The 19737-nt window shown below is 36.3% G+C and overlaps 3 protein-coding genes across 6 annotated transcripts in view; 2 read left to right on the top strand and 1 right to left on the bottom strand.

Moving 5' to 3' along the window:
- Positions 1–14: 14 nt before the first annotated feature.
- LOC129417764 (CLOCK-interacting pacemaker) lies at positions 15–6988 on the top strand. The gene is made up of 4 exons (XM_055172590.2): positions 15–194; positions 594–764; positions 2020–2189; positions 4000–6988. Exons 2-4 carry the CDS (start codon positions 719–721, stop codon positions 4834–4836), a joined length of 1053 nt encoding a protein of 350 aa, XP_055028565.2. The 5' UTR covers positions 15–194; positions 594–718; the 3' UTR covers positions 4837–6988.
- A 4349-nt stretch (positions 6989–11337) lies between these two features.
- Positions 11338–13787, bottom strand: LOC129418331 (palmitoyltransferase ZDHHC22). Of its 3 annotated transcripts, none has more exons than XM_055173275.2 (3): positions 13636–13787; positions 12513–13070; positions 11338–12439 (listed from the first exon to the last, which is right to left on the bottom strand). In XM_055173275.2, the coding sequence occupies exons 2-3, from the start codon at positions 13066–13068 to the stop codon at positions 12153–12155; spliced, it is 843 nt and encodes a 280-aa protein (XP_055029250.2). In that variant the 5' UTR covers positions 13069–13070; positions 13636–13787; the 3' UTR covers positions 11338–12152. The 3 variants fall into 3 exon arrangements, with proteins under 3 accessions (XP_055029250.2, XP_055029252.2, XP_055029251.2); XM_055173277.2 differs by having other exon boundaries at positions 12513–13057; XM_055173276.2 differs by having other exon boundaries at positions 13679–13785.
- Positions 13788–14153: 366 nt separating this feature from the next.
- LOC129417627 (calcium permeable stress-gated cation channel 1) overlaps positions 14154–19737 on the top strand; it is a 78706-nt gene continuing 73122 nt past the window's right edge. For both annotated transcript variants that reach the window (XM_073869541.1, XM_073869540.1), the window contains exon 1: positions 14154–14345. The gene's annotated coding sequence lies outside the window, so the exon portion shown is untranslated. The remainder of the gene's footprint in view (positions 14346–19737) is intronic.

Below are 19737 nucleotides of genomic sequence, written 5' to 3'. Positions count from 1 at the left end.
CACGATTATGCCGTTGCCCTGGTAACAGCCTTTTAAACCAGCAGTGTAGGCGGACCTACGTTTGTAAACTCACGTTGCACTCAAGGCAATCCAATGTCAACAGCAACCGAAATGCACGGTTAGTTTCAACAGTTAGGCATCGTTTCACACGCGGATCTCCACAAAAGGAGAAGGTTGATCGAAACTGTTCTTTGGTGAGTAATAAAAACGTTTGTCTTGTGCTGTAATGTGTGTTTAGAGGAAAGTCTCGTGTTTGGCATCGTGTATCAGGTGCTGCAGTAGTAGCTCGTCGTAGAAATTCACGCTGTGAATATGGCAAAAGTATTCATTTTATTTATATAAATAAATAAAACGAACTGCTACTATTTTAAGATAAAAATCTGTGCTAAAAACGTTGAGTTGTCTGTATGTGCATCGGATACATTCGGGCGGTTTGATTACTATCAAACTTTTTAGTATAATCTGTTAATTCGCATTAAAATGTTATTACTAGCACAAAACAACGTATGGGTTGTGCTGTTTGTATTAGGTTTGAGCTGCATTTTGTTTTGATTCGTAGTGTACTCATGTTTCACTGGACTATCATTTTACAGGGTTTAGATTTTCCTTCATTTAATCCAGTGGCTCTGTTCTGCTCAGCCACTGCCTGCATCAGGCCAGTTAGTGATGGACATCACAAAACACTGAAATCAAACTGGACTGACACTCAAGATCCAACATGGGAAACAAACGCAAAACATCTAGTGAGATCGATAAATATTCAGGTTTGTTACTTATTTTCTGTATGGGTTTCATATAGACATGACAAAGTAGTGTGGTATTTGTGAAAGTTGTGATTTTTTTTATATTTCCAATGCATTTATTGTGGGAACATTTTATTGATATCTCTTTGACAAATTGTTAAATGCTCTCTTTTGTAAGTCACTTTGGGAAAAACTTCTGCTTAAATCTAATATTAAATCTCTATTTGTAATAAAAGGTTTTGCTTTAACATTTTTAAAATGTATTTTAGAAATTAATTTTAAACATATTTCTAGTTTTACTTTATTTAAAGGACAAGTTTGGTATTTTACACTTAAAGCCCTGTTTTCAGATTGTTTATGATGAAATAGAACGGTTTTGACAGAAATTTTGACATATGATGCTGGCCCGAGAATTTTCGGGTGTTTGTTGTTTCACCTCCCACCTCTACAATGGCTGAATAGGTGCACTGGAACAATTCTTCCTAAAATGCATTAAACATTCGTTTACAAAGACGTGAAACTCACCGAGTGGTCGGGGTGTTCACTGATATGCTCCCACAAAAATCGCTGCAAAAGATGCTTTCCAACAGGTGTTTTAGCATTCGTTGTAAACTTGTGGGCCTATTTTTCCAAACGCCTCACACTCGTATATTCTTCTGTTGAGAGCTTGAATAATAGACACTCCAGCCCAGTTGGTGGCGATAATCCACCATTGCCGATTGCAAGAATACAATCAACGTTCCCGGCGCGGAGTAATACCGTACATCACAACACATCTAATACAAGTCAATGGAGTTGGCAAAAACTACGATAAAACCTGTTGGAATGCATCTTTTGCAGCGATTTTTGTGTGAGCATATCAGTGAACACCCCTGACCACTCTGTGAGTTTCACGTCTTTGTAAACGAAAGTTTAATGCATTTAAGGAAGGATTGTTCCAGTGCACCTATACACCCATTATAGAGGTGAGAGGTGATACAACAAACACCCGAAAATTCTCGGGCCAGCATCATATGTCAAAATCTCAGTCAAACCCGTTTTATTTCATCATAAACAATCTGAAAACGGGGCTTTAAGTGTAAAATACCGAACTTGTCCTTTAATTACACTTTATCTCGCCATGAATATAGACTTAGTAGCTGGTATGGCGTTTAAAAGAAAAGAAATTACACAAATATATAAGTTTATTTATAATAGATAGAATATAGTCATCTCTTATAGGTGCATAACTGCACAAAACTGCTGGTTCTTGCTAAATTTCTTTACATTTCCATAGATGCCAGCTCAGGATATTTTAGCGCTTTGGACCAGACAGATTATGAAGATGTGGGTCCAACCACTGCTGCACCACAGAGCATGCAGACAGCTTCACAGATCCCTTTCATTCCTGGTTCGCATTCAAGCGTCTCTCCCATGATCATAATGAACAACCTTGTACTAAAGCAGGTAATGCACGCTTCAAGCTTAAAATTATTTAAAATTAATAAGTAAGTAGGGTCAGGATGATTGATTAAATAGATTAAAATGAAGGCTGTAGTTTTATTTTAAAGCCATCTGATTGATGTCATTCTTGAGCCAATTGCATAAACATAGCCTCTTGTAAAGTAAAGACCACCTAAGAACTAATCTGAAAAACTAGCTATTAGTTAGGAGGACTAAACAGTCTTACTTTTCGCCTTCAAATTAGACCTACCTTTTTTATAGCTGACTTTAAAAAGTTATGACCAGTCTTAAAGAAAAAATTGGATGATTGACTTTGTAAGTCAGGCCTATGCTGTTTATGCAACTGGCCGTGATTTGTTGCTGTTTAGAGTCAATTAAAATATATTGTTCAATAAACGGCTATGAAGTTATAAGATCATCTTAAAGATGTTATATTTGTCATTATGCTTTCTTTTTTAAACAACGGTACTTTGTGTATCCTAAAAAGGAGACATTTTTCATTGACAAATTGTTTGTTTAATTACATTTCTGCAGAGTTTAATTAACCTCCTAAGACCCGAGCTTTGGTTTGTCTTTTTTTGTCAGATATCTTCCAGCTATTTGGAGTTAGGAAGAATATAATAACCAAATATTTTTCTTTAAACATGAAGCAGTGTAATTGTTCACATTTGTGTACAACAGGTTCCAGTTACACCGAATTAAGTATCATGGTGAAAACACCAAAAAATGTAATGTCCATCCAGGTCTTAGGATGTTAACTTCCTGGGGTCCAAAAACGCGGCGCCTCGTTTTGACGTGTTTTCTCCTTATCATAGCAGAATCAACTTAAAATGCTCCATCATTAATAATCATACACTTACGTGTCTGACATCATTTGAAACTGTGAAGGGTCTTCTTTAATTTGTGTACATTCACAATAACAACAAATCTTTGTGTTTTTGTCAAATAAAGAAAATAAACAGGGTGCGCATTCAGACATTTCTGTCTCCGCCAGCTGTCTCTCAAAGCACGTTACAAAAATCAATTGAAACTCCTCGAGTACTCGTCACACAAACATGATACACATATCCAAAGAAAGCCTGAAATATTGCCTGTTTATATAATCTGTATTAAAGTAAAGAGAGTACAGTTTTCCTGGCTGAGCTCATTATCTCTAATGCAGTCACGTCCACATTAGAGATAAATAATATGTATTTTACATGCATATTATTGTAGCACAGTTTGTGCTGAATACAGTGTTATGTGATATTAGCCGTTAATATGTTTTAAAGAAACTGAAAAAAGGCCAAATGTAAGAGCATGTCAGAACCTCTGCCAGTGTCCCAAAATGGTCGGACCCCAGAGGGTTAAACCACTATCGTAGATTTGTATTATTTTAGGAATGGACATGAACAGTGTAGATGTAGATCTGATTATTTTCACTACATTTATAGTGTAACAACTGTGAACTTTGCTTTTTCAATGGACATAATTGATTGATTAGTGGCAGTCTATGGCAGTGTTTCCCAATCCTGGTCCTCGAGGCCCCCCTTCCAGAAAGTTTTAGATGTCTCCTTATTTAACACACCTGATTTAAGTCATCAGCTTGTTAGGGAGACATGTTTACCATTTTGGAAGGAGGCTGATTAGTTGAAACAGATGTGTTAAATAAGGAGACATCTAAAAATGTCTGAGAGGGGGGCCTTGAGGACCAGGATTGGGAAACACTGGTCTATGGTGTTTTTTTGTATCAGCTGTTATGTAGCTAGTCATTATTGTGAAAGAAAGCTGTCTGTTTTTAAAAAATGGTCATTGAGTATTCTCTTATTTTCAGCCTAATTCGGCGGCCCCCGCATTAAAACCATGGAGCTTAAAGCCTTCATTGGATGTGGTTCCTCAGTCCCAGCTACTTTTCCTCCAGCCGGTCACCTCCCAAAACTCGGACAATCAGAAAAATTCCTGGACGTGTGCTCCCATGCAAAACACCTTACCAAAAATTGCCCCATACCATTCAAATGGGACTAATGCTTACCTTGGTCCCAATGCCGCCAGTAAAAAGTCAAACCATAGTGAAAGGCATCAGCGTCATCGTCATGACGACAGACTTTTTCACAGGTTGAAGCAGGATGAGACATTTAAGAATTATGACGAACACCACAGTGATGTTTCCTGGGGAGAATTCAGTCACTCTGCCACAGACGTTGATGTGGAAGACTCCAGGTCCGGTTTTTCTGACTCTGAGGAGCCCCATACCACATCTACACCCTTGTTCCTTTGCTCTGACTCAGTCCTCAGTTCATACCCTCAAAAGTGTTCCAAAGCAACTTTTAACCAGACTGATGATGAGGAAAATATCTCAGAGGCGCTCTCTCCAAGTACCAGCAAACGCAAACGCTTCTGCAACACATACAATATTCTGAATAGGTCAGGTTTGCTGGGCATTACATTGCGTACCAAGGAGCTTATGCGACAAAACAAACGATCCCAGGCCCAGCTTCGGAGTCTTCAGGCTCAGACTGACCTATTCTTGGAGGCCATGGGTACTGGAGACCCAAAGGTCTGGACCAAATTGCAGCTTACCTTCCAAAATCTTGGAGGCCGTGAGGAAACTGCACTGGACTTTGTAAGGGATGTAGAGTCTGATATTAAAGTGTCTGGTTGCATGATGTAGTGTACACAGTTGTGTAGACCAGAATATTTCAAATGTTGTATTTTCCTGGGCCCATTTGTAAAAAAATACATTACATGTAATTGTAGGGTTATTATTTTCAGTGTTGGGTGTAACTAGTTACTAAGTAATTAGTCATTGTAATTTATACTTCTGACGTAATTGAACTAAATACTGTGTATAGAAAATTTTATATATATAATACAATAGTGGATTTAACATTGATCATAGATTTAAAGACTTACGTTGAAAGCGGGGTGCATGATTTTTGAAAAACACTTGGGAAAGGGAGTCAGGCCGAGTACAAAAACACACTTGTTGCCAATCAGCAGTAAGGGGCGTGTCTGCAAACCGACATCATTGCCTGGGTTGTGTATGTGTGGGGCGGGTCTATAAAAAAGAAGGTCCAGATTCTATTGGGGTTTGTTTAGGTGATTTCAAATGTCAACTTGGCTTTCAGAGATCATGTACCCCCCCTTTAAAATGCATGTTTTTTAGGGATCCTTCTCACTTTAAATACAGGGTTCCCACGGGTCCTTGAAATCCTTAAAAGTTTGTGAATCTGGGGGAAATAATTCAAGGCCCTGGGAAGTTTAAATATACATACATACATAGATACAGGTCATTGAATGTCTTGAATCTATTTTATGGAAGAAGTTTTCTGGAAAAAAAATCCATATTATTCTCTGTGTAGTATAGGATAATATCATAAAATTTCTAGCCTTTTAAGCACACGTGCAAAACTGTTCCCTTTAAATGCTTATATCTTCTGTATGCGAATGTTGATTCATACCAAAATGCTTTTTTGCATAGTTGTGTTTGACACATGAAAACATCTTGTGTTACGTATGTAACTGTTGTTCCCTGAGAAGGGAACGAGACGCTGCGTCTCCCTTGCCATACTTCCTGCATCCCTGTAACGCCGTCTTTGACAATATTTCAGATAGCGATATACTTCCTGGCTCCCGTGTCACCCTGTCTTTGTCGTTAAGCCTCACCATTGGTTGAATTTGATATACACATTCAGACTCACTTACCCCTGGAGGCGTCCCCAAAGTGTCACCGCAGTGACGCAGCGCGAGTTTCCTTGAAAGGGAACTGTAACATTCTATCTTAAAAGGTAACAAGATGTAACCTTGCTCTCACTTGAAATGTCTCCCCACATTTAGTCCTTGAATTTGATGTTATTGGACCTGGAAAGTTCTTGAAAGGTTCTTGAATTTTAAGTTAACAAAGGTGTGGGAACCCTGTAAATACTTTGGAGGGTTAGAATAATGGTAACAGACTAGTTTAATTTCCAATTCGCACTATAAAGCAGTTTGACATTAATATTACTAGGATGTTGGCTGTTTTTTATTTAAAAAACACATGCCTTATTCTACATCCTTAATCAATATTTTTACTAATAAAGTACTAATAAAGACTATATCTGGTCTCTAGCAGTAAATGTATACTTTTACTATCTATAGGCAGTGGACTTTGTTAATTGTATTCTCATGATGTTTTATGTAAGTCAGGGCATATTTGAGGTACAGTAGCACTTTTGTGGTTATTGTTTGTCTTGCCTTGTATCATGCTGTTAGTTTAATATTTTTTTTAACAGATTGTGACTCACCATTAGTTTGGGTTGTATCTGCAATGCTTTTTTTACAGCAATCTGCATGCGACAGAGATACCATTAGGCTTGTCAATGCACATCCGTATTCTTGCAGAGGTTCTCAATTCCAGCTCCCAGGACCACTTTCACCCTGTCACATTTTATATGTCTTGCATAACAAGACTGTTTCAAATAATTATTTCATTAGCAGAGAATCTTTGAACTGAGTTGTGCATGTCAAAAGGGAAACACACAAAATGGGCAGTGCCTAGGACCAGAATTGAGAACCGTTGCACTATGACCATGTGCACTGCTGTATAATAAGTCATGTTTCTTACACTACAGGTGTACTGTAATCTGAAATGTGTTTTTATTTGCTTGCAACAAAAATAAATGCATTGTATTTATTAGATCATAAGGATAATTAATGGAATTTCTACAGCAAAAATATGCAATAGCCTTGTTTATCATTAGTGACGTGCTGTTTTGTATTCTTTTGGTATTCATTTGACTTTTTATGTGCCTTCAAAAATAAAGGCATTTGTTTTCTTACACCAAGCCCTGGTTAGTAGTTTTTTTCTCACATTAGTTTTTTTTAGCATTAAGTCTTATTTACTAATGAAAAACTAATGTCAATCCCAACACTTCCATCTTCATCTATCTTCATATAGGTTTTAATTTTAAAGGCATACCTAATATATCATTTTATTTTACTACATAAAATATGAACATTTCAAATAACCTAACAAAATCCTAATGTAAATAACTCAGATTTACATTGTGAAAATGATTATTTCACCCTATGTACATACTGTTTGTTGTCATAAAAAGGTACAAGAAGGTACAGAAGTTGTCACTGGGGGGGGGTACCTTTTAAAAAAGTACACTCATGGTACTTATTGGCACAACTTTTATACTTCTTTTTCTGAGAGTTTGCATAAATAAACAAATGAAGAATTTCGTTGCAAAACGAGATAACCACCGTTTTTTTTAATTGTTCAGAAATCGCATTTTTTGGTTTTGCATTCCAATTAATTTCAATTCAACTGCAGTTGGTTTGTTTTGATTTAAACCTTCATAACTTAAAAAATACAGCTAAGTACCACCATAAAACAAAATAATAACATGATAACATAATATTAAACATGTTTTGACAAAAATGTAAAAAAATGGATTTATCTCGTTTTGCAACGAAACTCTTCAAATCAGTAAGCGATTGTTTTGGGGAATGGAAATCAAAACTTGAGTTACAAAGAAGATTTAAAATTCCCATTGCTAGATGCTTTAAATAACTTTCTGAAAGTGTATTTATAGAATTAATTGCTGTTTTGAAAGAGTATTCAATTTTATTGTTATTATTTATCTCATTTTATCCCTAATTTAGCACTATTCTTACAAGTGCCTATGCATTTTACGATTGTGCATTTTGTTCAAGAATAACTGTTTTAATATCAATAAAATTGCTATTAAAGTAAACTATGTATTGATCTAGTCAAGATGTTCAATCATTGGCCACTTTATTACTGCAGGTACCTGTTCAATTGCTGTTAATGCAAGTATCAAATCAGCAAATAACCTTGCAACAACTTAATGTATGGTCAAGAGGATCTGCTGAGGTTCAAACTAAACATCAGAATGGAAAAGACATGTGATTTAATTAAAGTTAGACAAAAAACAGCTGGGACTGTCCTACATAATTACCTTTAGGGGACAGAATAGAGGGTATGTATTGACGTCACTTTCCACGTAACCACGCCGGAGCGTGCTCTGTTGAGTGGCAAAAATTTAGCAAAAATGGCTGGCTGTTCTAGCGGCAGCCACGAAAATGTCAGTATAACTGACAATTATCAGCAAAAAATACATTTAGTTGGACTTGAAAGTCTTGATAGTTGATAGTCAACCCACCTGTGGTCAGTGGATGTTGGCATGGACGATCAATTTACAGTACTTCTCCTTTCTGTGTTTTTTGGCAGTCTATGAAGCGATAGCTCTGAGTTCTTGTTAATCTGTTAGTACAGTCTATCGCACAATAGCTTTTTTCCATTTAGATGCGTTTTCCATGTGTTTTCGCTGATTTCACATTGTACCTAAATTCTGCCGCTCTGTCTTTTGCCACTCAGTGGGCGTAACCACAGTCACTTTCGCCGAAGGTGACGTCACGTGCATACATTCTATTGTCAATGGTGGCAAAGTGGCACAGTGGGCACTGTTGCCTCACATCAAGAAGGTCCCTGGTTTGGGCCTAGGTTGGGTCAGGAGGCCTTTCTATGGAGTTCCCCATATGTCGGGTTGGGTTTATTCTGGGTACCCCGGTTTCCTCCACAATCCAATGACATGGAGGTTTCTGTGACTTGGAGATGCCAAATGTTCTTCCCCAGCTTGTGAATAGATCGACTTGTGATTCATTCTGCCATGAATCAACAGCTCAGGCTGCTGGTGATGATGAAATAGGAGATATTTAGGGGATATTTTCCTGGCACACTTTGTGCCCCTACAAGCTGAGCATCTTTAAATGCCTCAGCCTACCAGAGTTGCTGACCATTACTTTTTTCTTTAAAAGGCCAAATCCAACGGGACAAGGAGCCATGTCACAAACCTCAGATCATCTAAAACCGGTTTCTTGAACATGATAATCAGTTCACTGTACCCAACAGCCTCCACAGTCAACAGATGTCAATCCAATAGAGCAAGTCTGGCACGTTGTTGAACAGGATGTTTGCATCATGAACGTGCAGCTGACAAATCTGTAGCTATGTTATATACATGACTAAATATGAATGTTTCCAGTACCTATGCCATAAAGAATTAAAGGAGTCATATGATCCGATTTCAGGTTTTTTTTGCCTTTAGAGTGTTTAAAGATGTTTGTGCATATAGAAGATCTGTAAATTTGCAAATTAAAGGTCATATGGGACCTTTAATGTATTTATGTAGATCAAACAGAGTCCAACTAGTAAGGTGTTTCTAATAAAATGTTCAGTCAGTGTACTGTATGCAAAGTGCGTCATTTTCAAATCAACAGCAGTCAAAGGATGTTAAGTACCCGGTTTCAAAACAGCACAGCTGAAAGTGGAGCACCTGTAAGCGAGCACTTACAATAATTAAAACACTGACATGAAACTTAATCATGGATTGTTGTTTTATAACAGGTTTTCTATTATGGAATAGTGTGACCCTCCAGTGTTACTTAGGATGATTTAGGAAATATGATATATAATGTATTTTCATTTAAAAAATTACCCTTGTATGGTACTCCTTTTTCAGATGTGTGTTGCCAGATTACAGTATCAATATAATACATCTCTGGTTATTTCTTATGTGATAATAAAAATGCATAAAAAGTGTCTTCAACTTATTAGCAAACACACTAATGTTCATTATTAGGGAAACATTGAGATGGCCTTCTATGATAAACCTGGTCACTAGCAGGCCACTTGTGTAACTTAGCGTGCTTGTTTTATAACAGTTTGAACTTATCCACCCTTTTATGGCCACCTTCCCTGATAATCACTGCTGGCCAAAACTAGGGATAAAATGAACAGTGCTGATGGACATCTATATGGGTCCCCCAACATTTTTTATGATATAACCATCTTTGTGTCATGATGACAGCAATGTAAAAAATGGATCAGTTGCATGGTCTTACACAAGCCCACTGTCTGAATTGAAACCCCAGTATCACACTTAATAGCTGATTCATACAGATTAAATAATAATGAACTCATTTACTGTTAAAAAAATCCAAATGTTAACCTTACTAAAAAAAACATGTAGACCATTTACCTTGAAATAAGATAGGAATATATGTTGTTAACTTACAAATTAAGCTCAGATGCAAACCCTCTAGGTGCATCTGGCATGTTTTCTTGAAAATTAGCATTTTTTTATCAGACTCTTATGTATTCTGCAAACCAAACAGTCTTTCTGAATGGCCTGAGATTTGAAGTGAAAGTATTTGAGGTATAATACAGGCCGAGAGCATTCGGTTAAAGGTGTAGTACACCCCAAAATGAAAATTCTCTCATCATTTACTTACCCTCATGTTGTTACAAACCTGTATAAATTTCTTTGTTCTGATGAACACGAAGATATTTTGAGAAATGTTTGTAACCCCATTCACTTCCATAACTTTTTTCATACTATGCAAGTGAATGGGGCTCATAAAACATTCCTCAAAATATCTTCCTTCATGTTAATTAGAAAAAATACATTTATACAGGTTTGTAACAACATGATAGTGAGAAAATGATGGCAGAATTTTCATTTTGGGGTAAACTATCTTTACCATTATCTTATTTATGTCGGCTGTGGCGTTTAGCGGCTTTTGCATCTGAGCTCTTATTGTTAGTAAATTATTATTATTAAAATATATTAGTAGGGGTGTGACAAGAAGACACTTACCCCACGAGACGAGACACAAGATTGGGTTTACAAGAACAAGATGAGACGATTATTACACTTTTTAAGGAATTTGTGTTTAACTTAGGGCTCTTACTTACGATTGTTTTGGTAATTGATGATGATCATCTGATATTTTTTGGTAATAAAATAGACCTAAGTGAGCAATAGCCTTTAAAGCAGTGGTCTCCAACCTGGTGCCCACGGGCACCAGGTTGCCCGCACTGAGTCTGTAAGTTGACCGCCAAAGCACATTCTATGAATAGCCTTAATTTTGATAATTATTTATTACATATATTTTATATTAGCTTGGCTTCTTTGATGTATGTTAACATTTTAAACAATGATAAAACATATCAACAAGTAAAATAAAATAAAATAAACAAAACAAAAACGTTTTGAGTATACTAATTCAAAAAGTAGCCCGCCAGATTGTTTTATCCGTTGTGAGGTTGGAGACCCCTGCTGTGTAACATATAATAATAATAAGTTACAAATAAAGAATTAAAACCAAGTAAATAGATGGTTTTATTAAACAATAATGATAAAATATATAATGCATTTCACCTCAACAAGAAATCTTGTGATGTTTAAACATTGTGATATTTATATTTAGTACATATTACATATTATTTGTAGTACTGTACTACAAATTAATATTTATACTTTTTGTTTTATCTCATTAAAAACACTGTACTTGTTACTTAATACATGTCGTTTTATTTCAATTATCTAAATGTCATAAAAAATTAAATTTTATGAAAGTTTAAGGGACAGTAAGTAGGATTTACCCCGATCTAGTGGTGAATATGTATTTTGCATTCAAACGAATAGTGCTCTCTTGGATTTACCCGTTCAATGTAAGTAAAGAGAAGAAAAAGGAGAAGATCATTGGCAGAGGTCATTTGACACCAATGAGGACATATATTATGTATAAACAAATTGATTTTGACTAATAAAACACTTAAAATCCTACTTACAGTCCCTTTAAGGGTCAAGAACCCAACTGAAGGAAACATTGATCACCATAAAGGTGACTGCAAAATAAAAATATTTAGGCTAAATTTCTGGTAATTCTTATTGATATGAACTTTTGCAGACATATGAAATACAGTCAAACTTGTAATAATGTGGTTGTGACATTTTTTATCTTTTAAGTTAGTGTTACTCAAATCAATTACATTGTTTTATTCACCAAACAGATTAAGTATAACATAACAAAAACTACTAATAAATGATAAAGAATAAAATGTACTAACTTTATCTTAAGTCAGAACAGATATTAGAATTTACAGTGTTGATCCAAAAGTGAATCCTTTGGTCTTCATTCATGTTTATGGTCATGGTAAACCTGCCAATTGCCAGGTATGGTCTCAACAGTCCGTACAGGTAGAAAAAGGCCCAGAGCCCAGCGGGAACCGAAAACGTCACTTAGGTTGGCCATCCAGCTGCCGTGACTCTCTTCCAATTGCCCTTTTTGGAGCTGACACCAGGTCTGCCCTCGGGCTACTAGCAGAAGCTGTTGACAGCAGAAGCCCGCACTCACTAGCCCAATACCCAGCCAAATGTACAGCATTAAAACCAGAAACAACTGGAGACCAGATATCAGACCTGGAGAAAGGGAAAAAAGGTTTAAGTAGGGAAATAAACCAGAACACTAGAAGCAAAGCAAAAGCAAACTTACCAAGAAAGAAGTAACCTGTGGAGAGCGGCAGAAGTGTGAGGAACGTCAGTGGATTCTCAAAGGAAATGGAGTACTCCACTGTTAGATAGGCCACCCCAATTACCAAAGAGTACAAGCAGCAACTGGACGTGTAGATGCTGAACATAATAAAGTAGCGCATGTTCCTATTTCCAATGCAATTTCCTGTGAAAAAGCAATGGTGGTCCCGTTTCAGAATGACCTTCTTACACACTTTACAAAAGTGGCGTCCATTCAGAAGGTAGTGTGCATCAATTCTGTCTGGGCAGTCAGGTGAACACACCGGGACAACTGTCTCATTGGCACTCTCAGATGGGAACCATATAGTCATTGTGTAGTTACCCAGAGCATTTGCCATGAGGTACAGAAGGACCACAGCGTGGACCAGCATGGTGGGATTAAACATCACATCTGGGGTCCGGAAAATAGTGGGCATGAAAAGGAAGAAGTGGAGGACAAACGTGACCACAGTGGCAGCGAAGAAGTATGCAGGTGCGATCATGTTGAGTAGTCGGAGTTTAACCATCCTGAACAGCATGCCTGTGTAACATTGATAAAAGAAAAAGATGACATAAAAGTGTTATGGGCCGAATTGGATTTATAGGATTTTTGATAATCATGCTATAGGAGAACTGATATGTGGCAAGTATGGCACAAGTTTTGCATTAGTCCCGCCCAAAGAAAGATGACTGGTAAACTTAAACTGACATGCAGTTCAGACCGATTTTGAGCATGCTACAGATGCACGTGTATTGGGATTAGTAATGCATTTAACATCAAACTAATAAATATATTACATAAATACACCAACTTTAAATTTTAGCCAACACATTTTCAGGAAAATAAACAAATAATGATTTACGTTCACTTCAACACAAAACAAAATGTTATACTGGCTTATTAGCTTCTCTCACATTGCATGCCATACGTTTAAAGACATGATCACGCGTTGACATATTAAAAGTCCTTTTAATTACTATTAAATAATAATTTATTGACAGGGTGATGTTCTTGATGAACGTGAACACATTTAGAAATTATACAGCCTATACATTACATTTGCCTTAAGCTTGATGCTAAAAAATAGGATGTTATTGGATATTACCTGACGCCGGTTAGATCAGACGAGCTGCTGTATCAGCACATACCTTACTATCAATTTGATCTATGTAGACCACATAAAATTCATCCAGAAAAGGCAAATATTTATAATACTGATTATCCTGCGCACTAGCGGAGATGTCTTAGAATTGTTTAGCACCACCTGTTGGTGTGGATATAGTATAACAGCCCCTAGAAATAAAAAAACATCAAAGAGACAAAACGTGATACCTATATTTATTTACCATGCAGTTGTTTATTATTTACTTGATATTGTAATTATTATTATTTACAATCATACTTATATAAGTATTATTATAAATATTTAATTTGTGTGCATTTGAATTACACATGTTGTCTTATTAATATGGAGGGAATGCAAGCACTTACACTTGTCTACCAGTAGATGGCACGGCAAAACAATGCTTTTTTCATCAGATAGATTGCGTCAGCATACGTGCATTTATAAATCATGTTTCAAAACAAAGATATCTTAAGATACAGGTCTTTATGCTAACAAGTGTACATATGTGATACGTATAGGTATAAACACATAATGTAGGCAACTTTTTGATATCCCCAACCCCTTAGTTTTCGTCTCTGTTGATGGTTTGTCACATTATACATAGTCCCTAAGCACATGGGCGCTCCCCGTGTGTTTCTGGTGCTGATGCAGACATACAGACGTAGCATCTAACCGGAGGTGTTGTAAAGGTAAGCCATACTATTGTTGTATTCACATCGGGTCTAATTAACTTTTAATTACATAACAAGGTACGATTCAATGATTCTTAACTAATCGTTTTTTTTAAGTGGGCGTATGGATTTAACATTTGTAAATAGTGTATATAAATCTCTGCAGCGAACTATGCTTTGGTGCTATATCTAGAGGAAAGGAGTGATAAGTTAATAATTTAAGATCTGGAGGTGTCTGAAAATGCTATTTGTTTGAACTGCGTTAGAAAGATTTGCTTTGGCTTGTTTGTTTACTGCCTCGTGCATAACACCTCCACGAGCCGCGCTGCTTTATGTACCATGGGAGTGTACACGTTGTTAATTTATTGTAAAATCATAATATTATCTTATTAAAGTTTTGGTTGTTTTGCTGCTACTGCTACTATTTCTCAGTACTCTCACGCTAACAGAAAATAGTTTAATGTTTGGATAAGATGTTGAATAAGAGATGTGCGTTGCAAATCAAGGGATGGGGCGGATATAATTCTCCACGCTGTTGCCAAGATGCCTTGATGATGCTCAAGCAGATAGCAGGTATACTGTACTTAACTTTCAAAATAAGACACCTCTTATCTTACACTTAAAAAATTAAAACGTATAAAGGGTTTGGTAACTTTAACAGGTATAGCAGGGTCAGTCTCACAAATCATGCCAAGAATATATAATATATATAATATTTTAGCCTAAATTATATTTTGCTTAAATAAAATGAAGCCTATTTTAAGAACAATTCAGTTAAATTGCTTTGTGACTTTTCATGACTTTTAATATCTTTCTGTAAGGTATAAATTTATATTTTATAAATCATGTTTGTATTAGCCTTATTGAACTTCCTTTATGGTGTTTTTAAATGTATAGTATTATAGTAATTTCTTTATGTTATACAGTAGAAAGTAGTAGAAACATAAAGAAGTTTACCATACTATGCACTAAAGCATTAATCACAGTAGGATGGAGTTGTGCTCTTACAAACATAGCACTCACTGGCCATTTTATTAGGTACACAAGGTCAATTGCCCATAAATGCATATTTAATCATGTGACAGCAACACATTTCGCCGTGTGGACATCGTCCAAAGAATCTGCTGCAGTTCAAATCAGCCTTTTAGTACCAAATTATTTAAGCATCATTTAAACACAACAGCATGTCTGAGTATTGTTGATGACAGTATCATTCCCATCGTCACCAAAGTGTTCCCATCTTCTAATGACTATTTTCAGGATAACGCACCCTGTCACAAAGCTTACATCATCTCATACGGTTGCTTAAACAGACAAGGACTTCAGTGTATTCAACTGACCTCCAAAGTCACCAGATCTCAATCCAATAAAGGCTCTTTGGGATGTGATAGAATAGGAGATTCACAAAAGGAGTGTGCAGCCAACAGATCCTCATGTTATGCTAACATGTCAATAAAAGCCAAGAGGATTGTTTCCAGCACCTTCCAGAATCTATACCACAAAGAATTAAGGCCGCTCTCAATGTAAAATGGGGCCCAAACCACTTCTAACATGGGGTGCCTAATAAAGTTGGTAGTGTCTGGTATGTCTGATCCAGTTTAGGCTAGGTTATAATATAGTGAAGTGGCCTAGATAGTAACGTTAACATGCTGTTCACAAACAAAACAAAGCTGGTTGACAAAGGTGTCCCACCTGTTAGTGAAACAGTATATTCATAATAGATAAGCAGGGTACAGTACACTAATTTGGTTTTGGAGGTTTGCACTAAGGACGTTAACATGCTACTGTATCAAATAGTTGGCTTGCAGTCAGATTTAGGGCATTTTTCGGACTGAAAGACTACAGTATGTACTGTAAATCCCCTAAACGTTTCAAATCAAGTATTTTCGCAATCAAATAAAAAACTGTGCAGTGCAATGGTGCATGTTTATTTTTAAACACCTTACATTGACGCCTTAAAGGGACACTCCACTTTTTTTGAAAATATGCTAATTTTAACTCTAGCTCCCCTAGAGTTAAACATTTCATTTTTACCGTTTTAAAATCCATTCAGCCGATCTCCAGGTCTGGCGGTACCACTTTTAGCATAGCTTAGCATAATCCATTGAATTTGATTAGACCATTAGCATCGTGTTAGAAAATAACCAAAAAGTGTTTCAATATTTTTCCTATTCAAAACTTGACTCTTCTGTAATTACATCGTGTACTAAGGCCGACAGAAAATAAAAATTTGCGATTTTCTAGGCCGATATGGCTAGGAACTATGCTCTCATTCTGGCGTAATAATCAAGGGCTTTGCTGCCATACCATGGCTGTAGGAGGCACAATGATATTACGTAGTGCCAGAAAATAGTCCCCTGCTATTGGAAGTTACCAAGGGGACTACTTTCAGCCGCTGCGCAATATCATAATATTGTAATATCAGGAAAAATATCAAAACTCTTTGCTTACTTTGGAGCTTAATGGTCTAATCAGATTCAATAGATTATGCTAAGCTATGCTAAAAGTGCCACCAGACCCGGAGATCGGCTGAATGGATTCCAAAATGGTAAAAATCAAATGTTTAACTCTAGGGGAGCTGGAAAATGAGCCTATTTTCAGAGAAGTGGAGTGTCACTTTAAATATTAAATACATAGTAACTCGCATTACAAGAATGGAGCTGGCAGTGTACATCCTGCAGGGCTCATGTGTTCTTTCATAATATTACATAATGCAAAAAAAAAAGAGTTGCATCATTCATCTGAAAACTCCTTACAAACAACTTACCAGTCATCCCCCATTCATACAGAGATGAAGTGTGAACAACAGACGCTGTGCAATGTTGCTAAGTCCATGGGTTTCCAGCTATAGTGAATGGCCATTGGCTTATTTTTGCTACAGTGATCTGGCAACCCTGCCTGTGCCATTGCGCAAATGTTTTGTTTGAAATATACAGCATGTACATGTAAGGGAAAATTTTGAATTGGATTGCAATGTTTAGTTTATATATAAAATACTCATAATCTGCAGTTTAAATGAATTAGTCGGATAGACGAAAATTTCATACCTACTGTGTCTAAAACAAGTGTGATTGAGAAACAGTGATGAAACCTCTTCCAAACTCATAGAAATTCATGGAAACCGTCACACTACATTTTCACTTTCAACATTCACAGAAAATAAAAATATAAAAAACTTGGTTTACCCAAGTTAGGACCCAGTTTGAGAAGTCAGTTGTCTGCAGTTAACCAGTCTGATGGACACAAACCAGTACATCAGTTTCACACAACATGTGTTGGCAATTTTTGAAATGAAATAATCAGCATTGTTATGCAACAAACTTGTTATATCTTTCTTGATCTTAAAAAAGTTAAAATAAGATTGTAAACCGACAGTAATCGATTTGTAAATCGACAGTGATAAATGCCTGACATTTGTGGCCTTCATCAATGGCCAGTGTCCATCTGACGATTAAAGATCAGACACAATAGTATGGCACAGGTCTTCTAGTCACTTTCCATCTGCTTTACATATAAATGGTGCATCATGGTATGATGTTTATAGCAATGCCTGATTATCAGACTGGTTGAATAAAGCAATTAGTACAAGTGGAAATGTCACTGCATTTGTAATAGAATGTTGGTAGTAGCTCATTATTGGATTATGAATAAATCATCAGAATAAACACATGCTCTTGGCTGATGACTGTTTCAGCCTTTAGTTCTTCCTGTTCTTGTTAACTAAAAAATATTAGTGTCAGCTTGCTTACATTGGACAAAATAGAGGTTGGGTTTTATAAGAATTAGCATCAGTTTACATGCGTTTTAAAGTCACAAGAAGAGCGATGTGCCCAATTTAACTGGATATAAAATTCTGTAATGATTTTTCTCAACCTTATCCCTCATTCAAAACCCACATGAAACACAAAAGGCAAATCTGGCTCATATCTTGAGATTTGAGATAATTTATGCACCGTAAAAATGCAGCATTTTTGTCAAATCAACATATTTTACTTTAACTTAACAAATTAAGTTAAACAATTTCAACTTGTTTTTATAAGTTATGTTAACTTATCACAAGCCAAATCTTATAATAGCAGGTTGAATTGACTTGTAAAACCAAGTTTTTTAACTTCATACTGCATTTTTTAAAATTGTGTAAGTATGATAGTAGCCCAGATTGTCAAGTTCAATGACTGGGGAAGGACAATGGACACAAGGAGTTGAATAAATGATAAACTTTAATATAATAATAATAATAATAATAATAATACAAATAACAGGCAGACTGGAAAAATTATCAACTTTAATATAATAATATAATAATAATGTATTAGAAATTTTGAAAAATTAATTTAGCTTTTATTACATTGGACTACTGCAATTCCAAAAAACAGAAGCATATTACACCGGTTTTATGTTCTCTACACTGGCTACCCGTGCGCTATAGAGTAAATTTTAAAATTCTACTTTTAGTGCTTAAATCATTAAACAGTCTGCCCCCCAGCTATCTTTCTGACTTATTGACTGAACACTGGCCTTTTGTCTTTTCAGTCATCCAACAAGAGATTATTATGCATCTTTAAGTCGTGATTGAAATGCATTGGACACCGTGCTTTCTCTGTACAGTAACTGACCCTAGATTGTGCAATGTCTTGCCCCTTTATATTGGATATGCACCTTTACTATCTGTTTTTAAATCTATGTTGAAAACTTACCTTTTTGATCTGGCGTTTTTGAAATTGTGAATTTTCTTCTGTATGGTTTTATAGTATTAACTAGAAAATGACAACATTATCAGAAGCAACTCTCTCTCTCGTTCGGTCGGTCGATCGATCGCGCGCACATACACCGTGCGTGTGGATCAGCTCCTGCATAAAGGCAAAAATGTGCATCCAAATTTCGGAAGTAAGATGACTCAGATGCAGCGGGCAGGCATAAGATTTATAAAAACACACTTGAGAAGAAATGCGCAGCAACTCAAAAAGACTTGTTTCTAAGACCATAATGCCAAATTCGCGCTTTGTTTTACAAAGATCGTGCAGCAGCATACACAGTTATCAACTTATGTGCGTTCTTCCACCATTGCACTTGCGATTGTTGTATTGGACACCCCTGCATTAAATTAACATTAACATGGAGCCCTGAGATGAATGAACCTGTTTTAATGAACAGTACCTTAAATAAGAACAACAAATGCACACATAAACAACACATTAAAACACAGTGCACCTGTTACTGCTTTCCGCCACGCCTTCTCGTGCAAAAACCAATGTTGCATGCGCACGCCTGCATCAAGCTGATTCTGGCGGGACAAAATCACGGTAATCAAACACGGTTGTAATGATAATTTCATTTTAAACGATAATACTAACCCTCAGGACATTTTATCATGGTTAACCGTGAAACCGGTAATCGTCCCATCCCTACT

This window comes from Misgurnus anguillicaudatus, chromosome 7 (assembly GCF_027580225.2).
Source record: "Misgurnus anguillicaudatus chromosome 7, ASM2758022v2, whole genome shotgun sequence".
Lineage (NCBI taxonomy): Eukaryota > Metazoa > Chordata > Actinopteri > Cypriniformes > Cobitidae > Misgurnus > Misgurnus anguillicaudatus.
This window is presented reverse-complemented; position numbering and strand designations above follow the sequence as displayed.

Bases quoted from the DNA above. Each gene is read 5' to 3' on its own strand.
- LOC129417764 (XM_055172590.2), top strand. From the start codon at position 719: ATGGGAAACAAACGCAAAACATCTAGTGAGATCGATAAATATTCAG. The intron at 765-2,019 runs GTTTGTTACTTA...ACATTTCCATAG, and splicing joins TGAGATCGATAAATATTCAG to ATGCCAGCTCAGGATATTTT. The intron at 2,190-3,999 runs GTAATGCACGCT...TCTTATTTTCAG, and splicing joins ACAACCTTGTACTAAAGCAG to CCTAATTCGGCGGCCCCCGC.
- LOC129418331 (XM_055173275.2), bottom strand. From the start codon at position 13,068: ATGCTGTTCAGGATGGTTAAACTCCGACTACTCAACATGATCGCACCT. The intron at 12,440-12,512 runs GTAAGTTTGCTT...CCCTTTCTCCAG, and splicing joins CACAGGTTACTTCTTTCTTG to GTCTGATATCTGGTCTCCAG.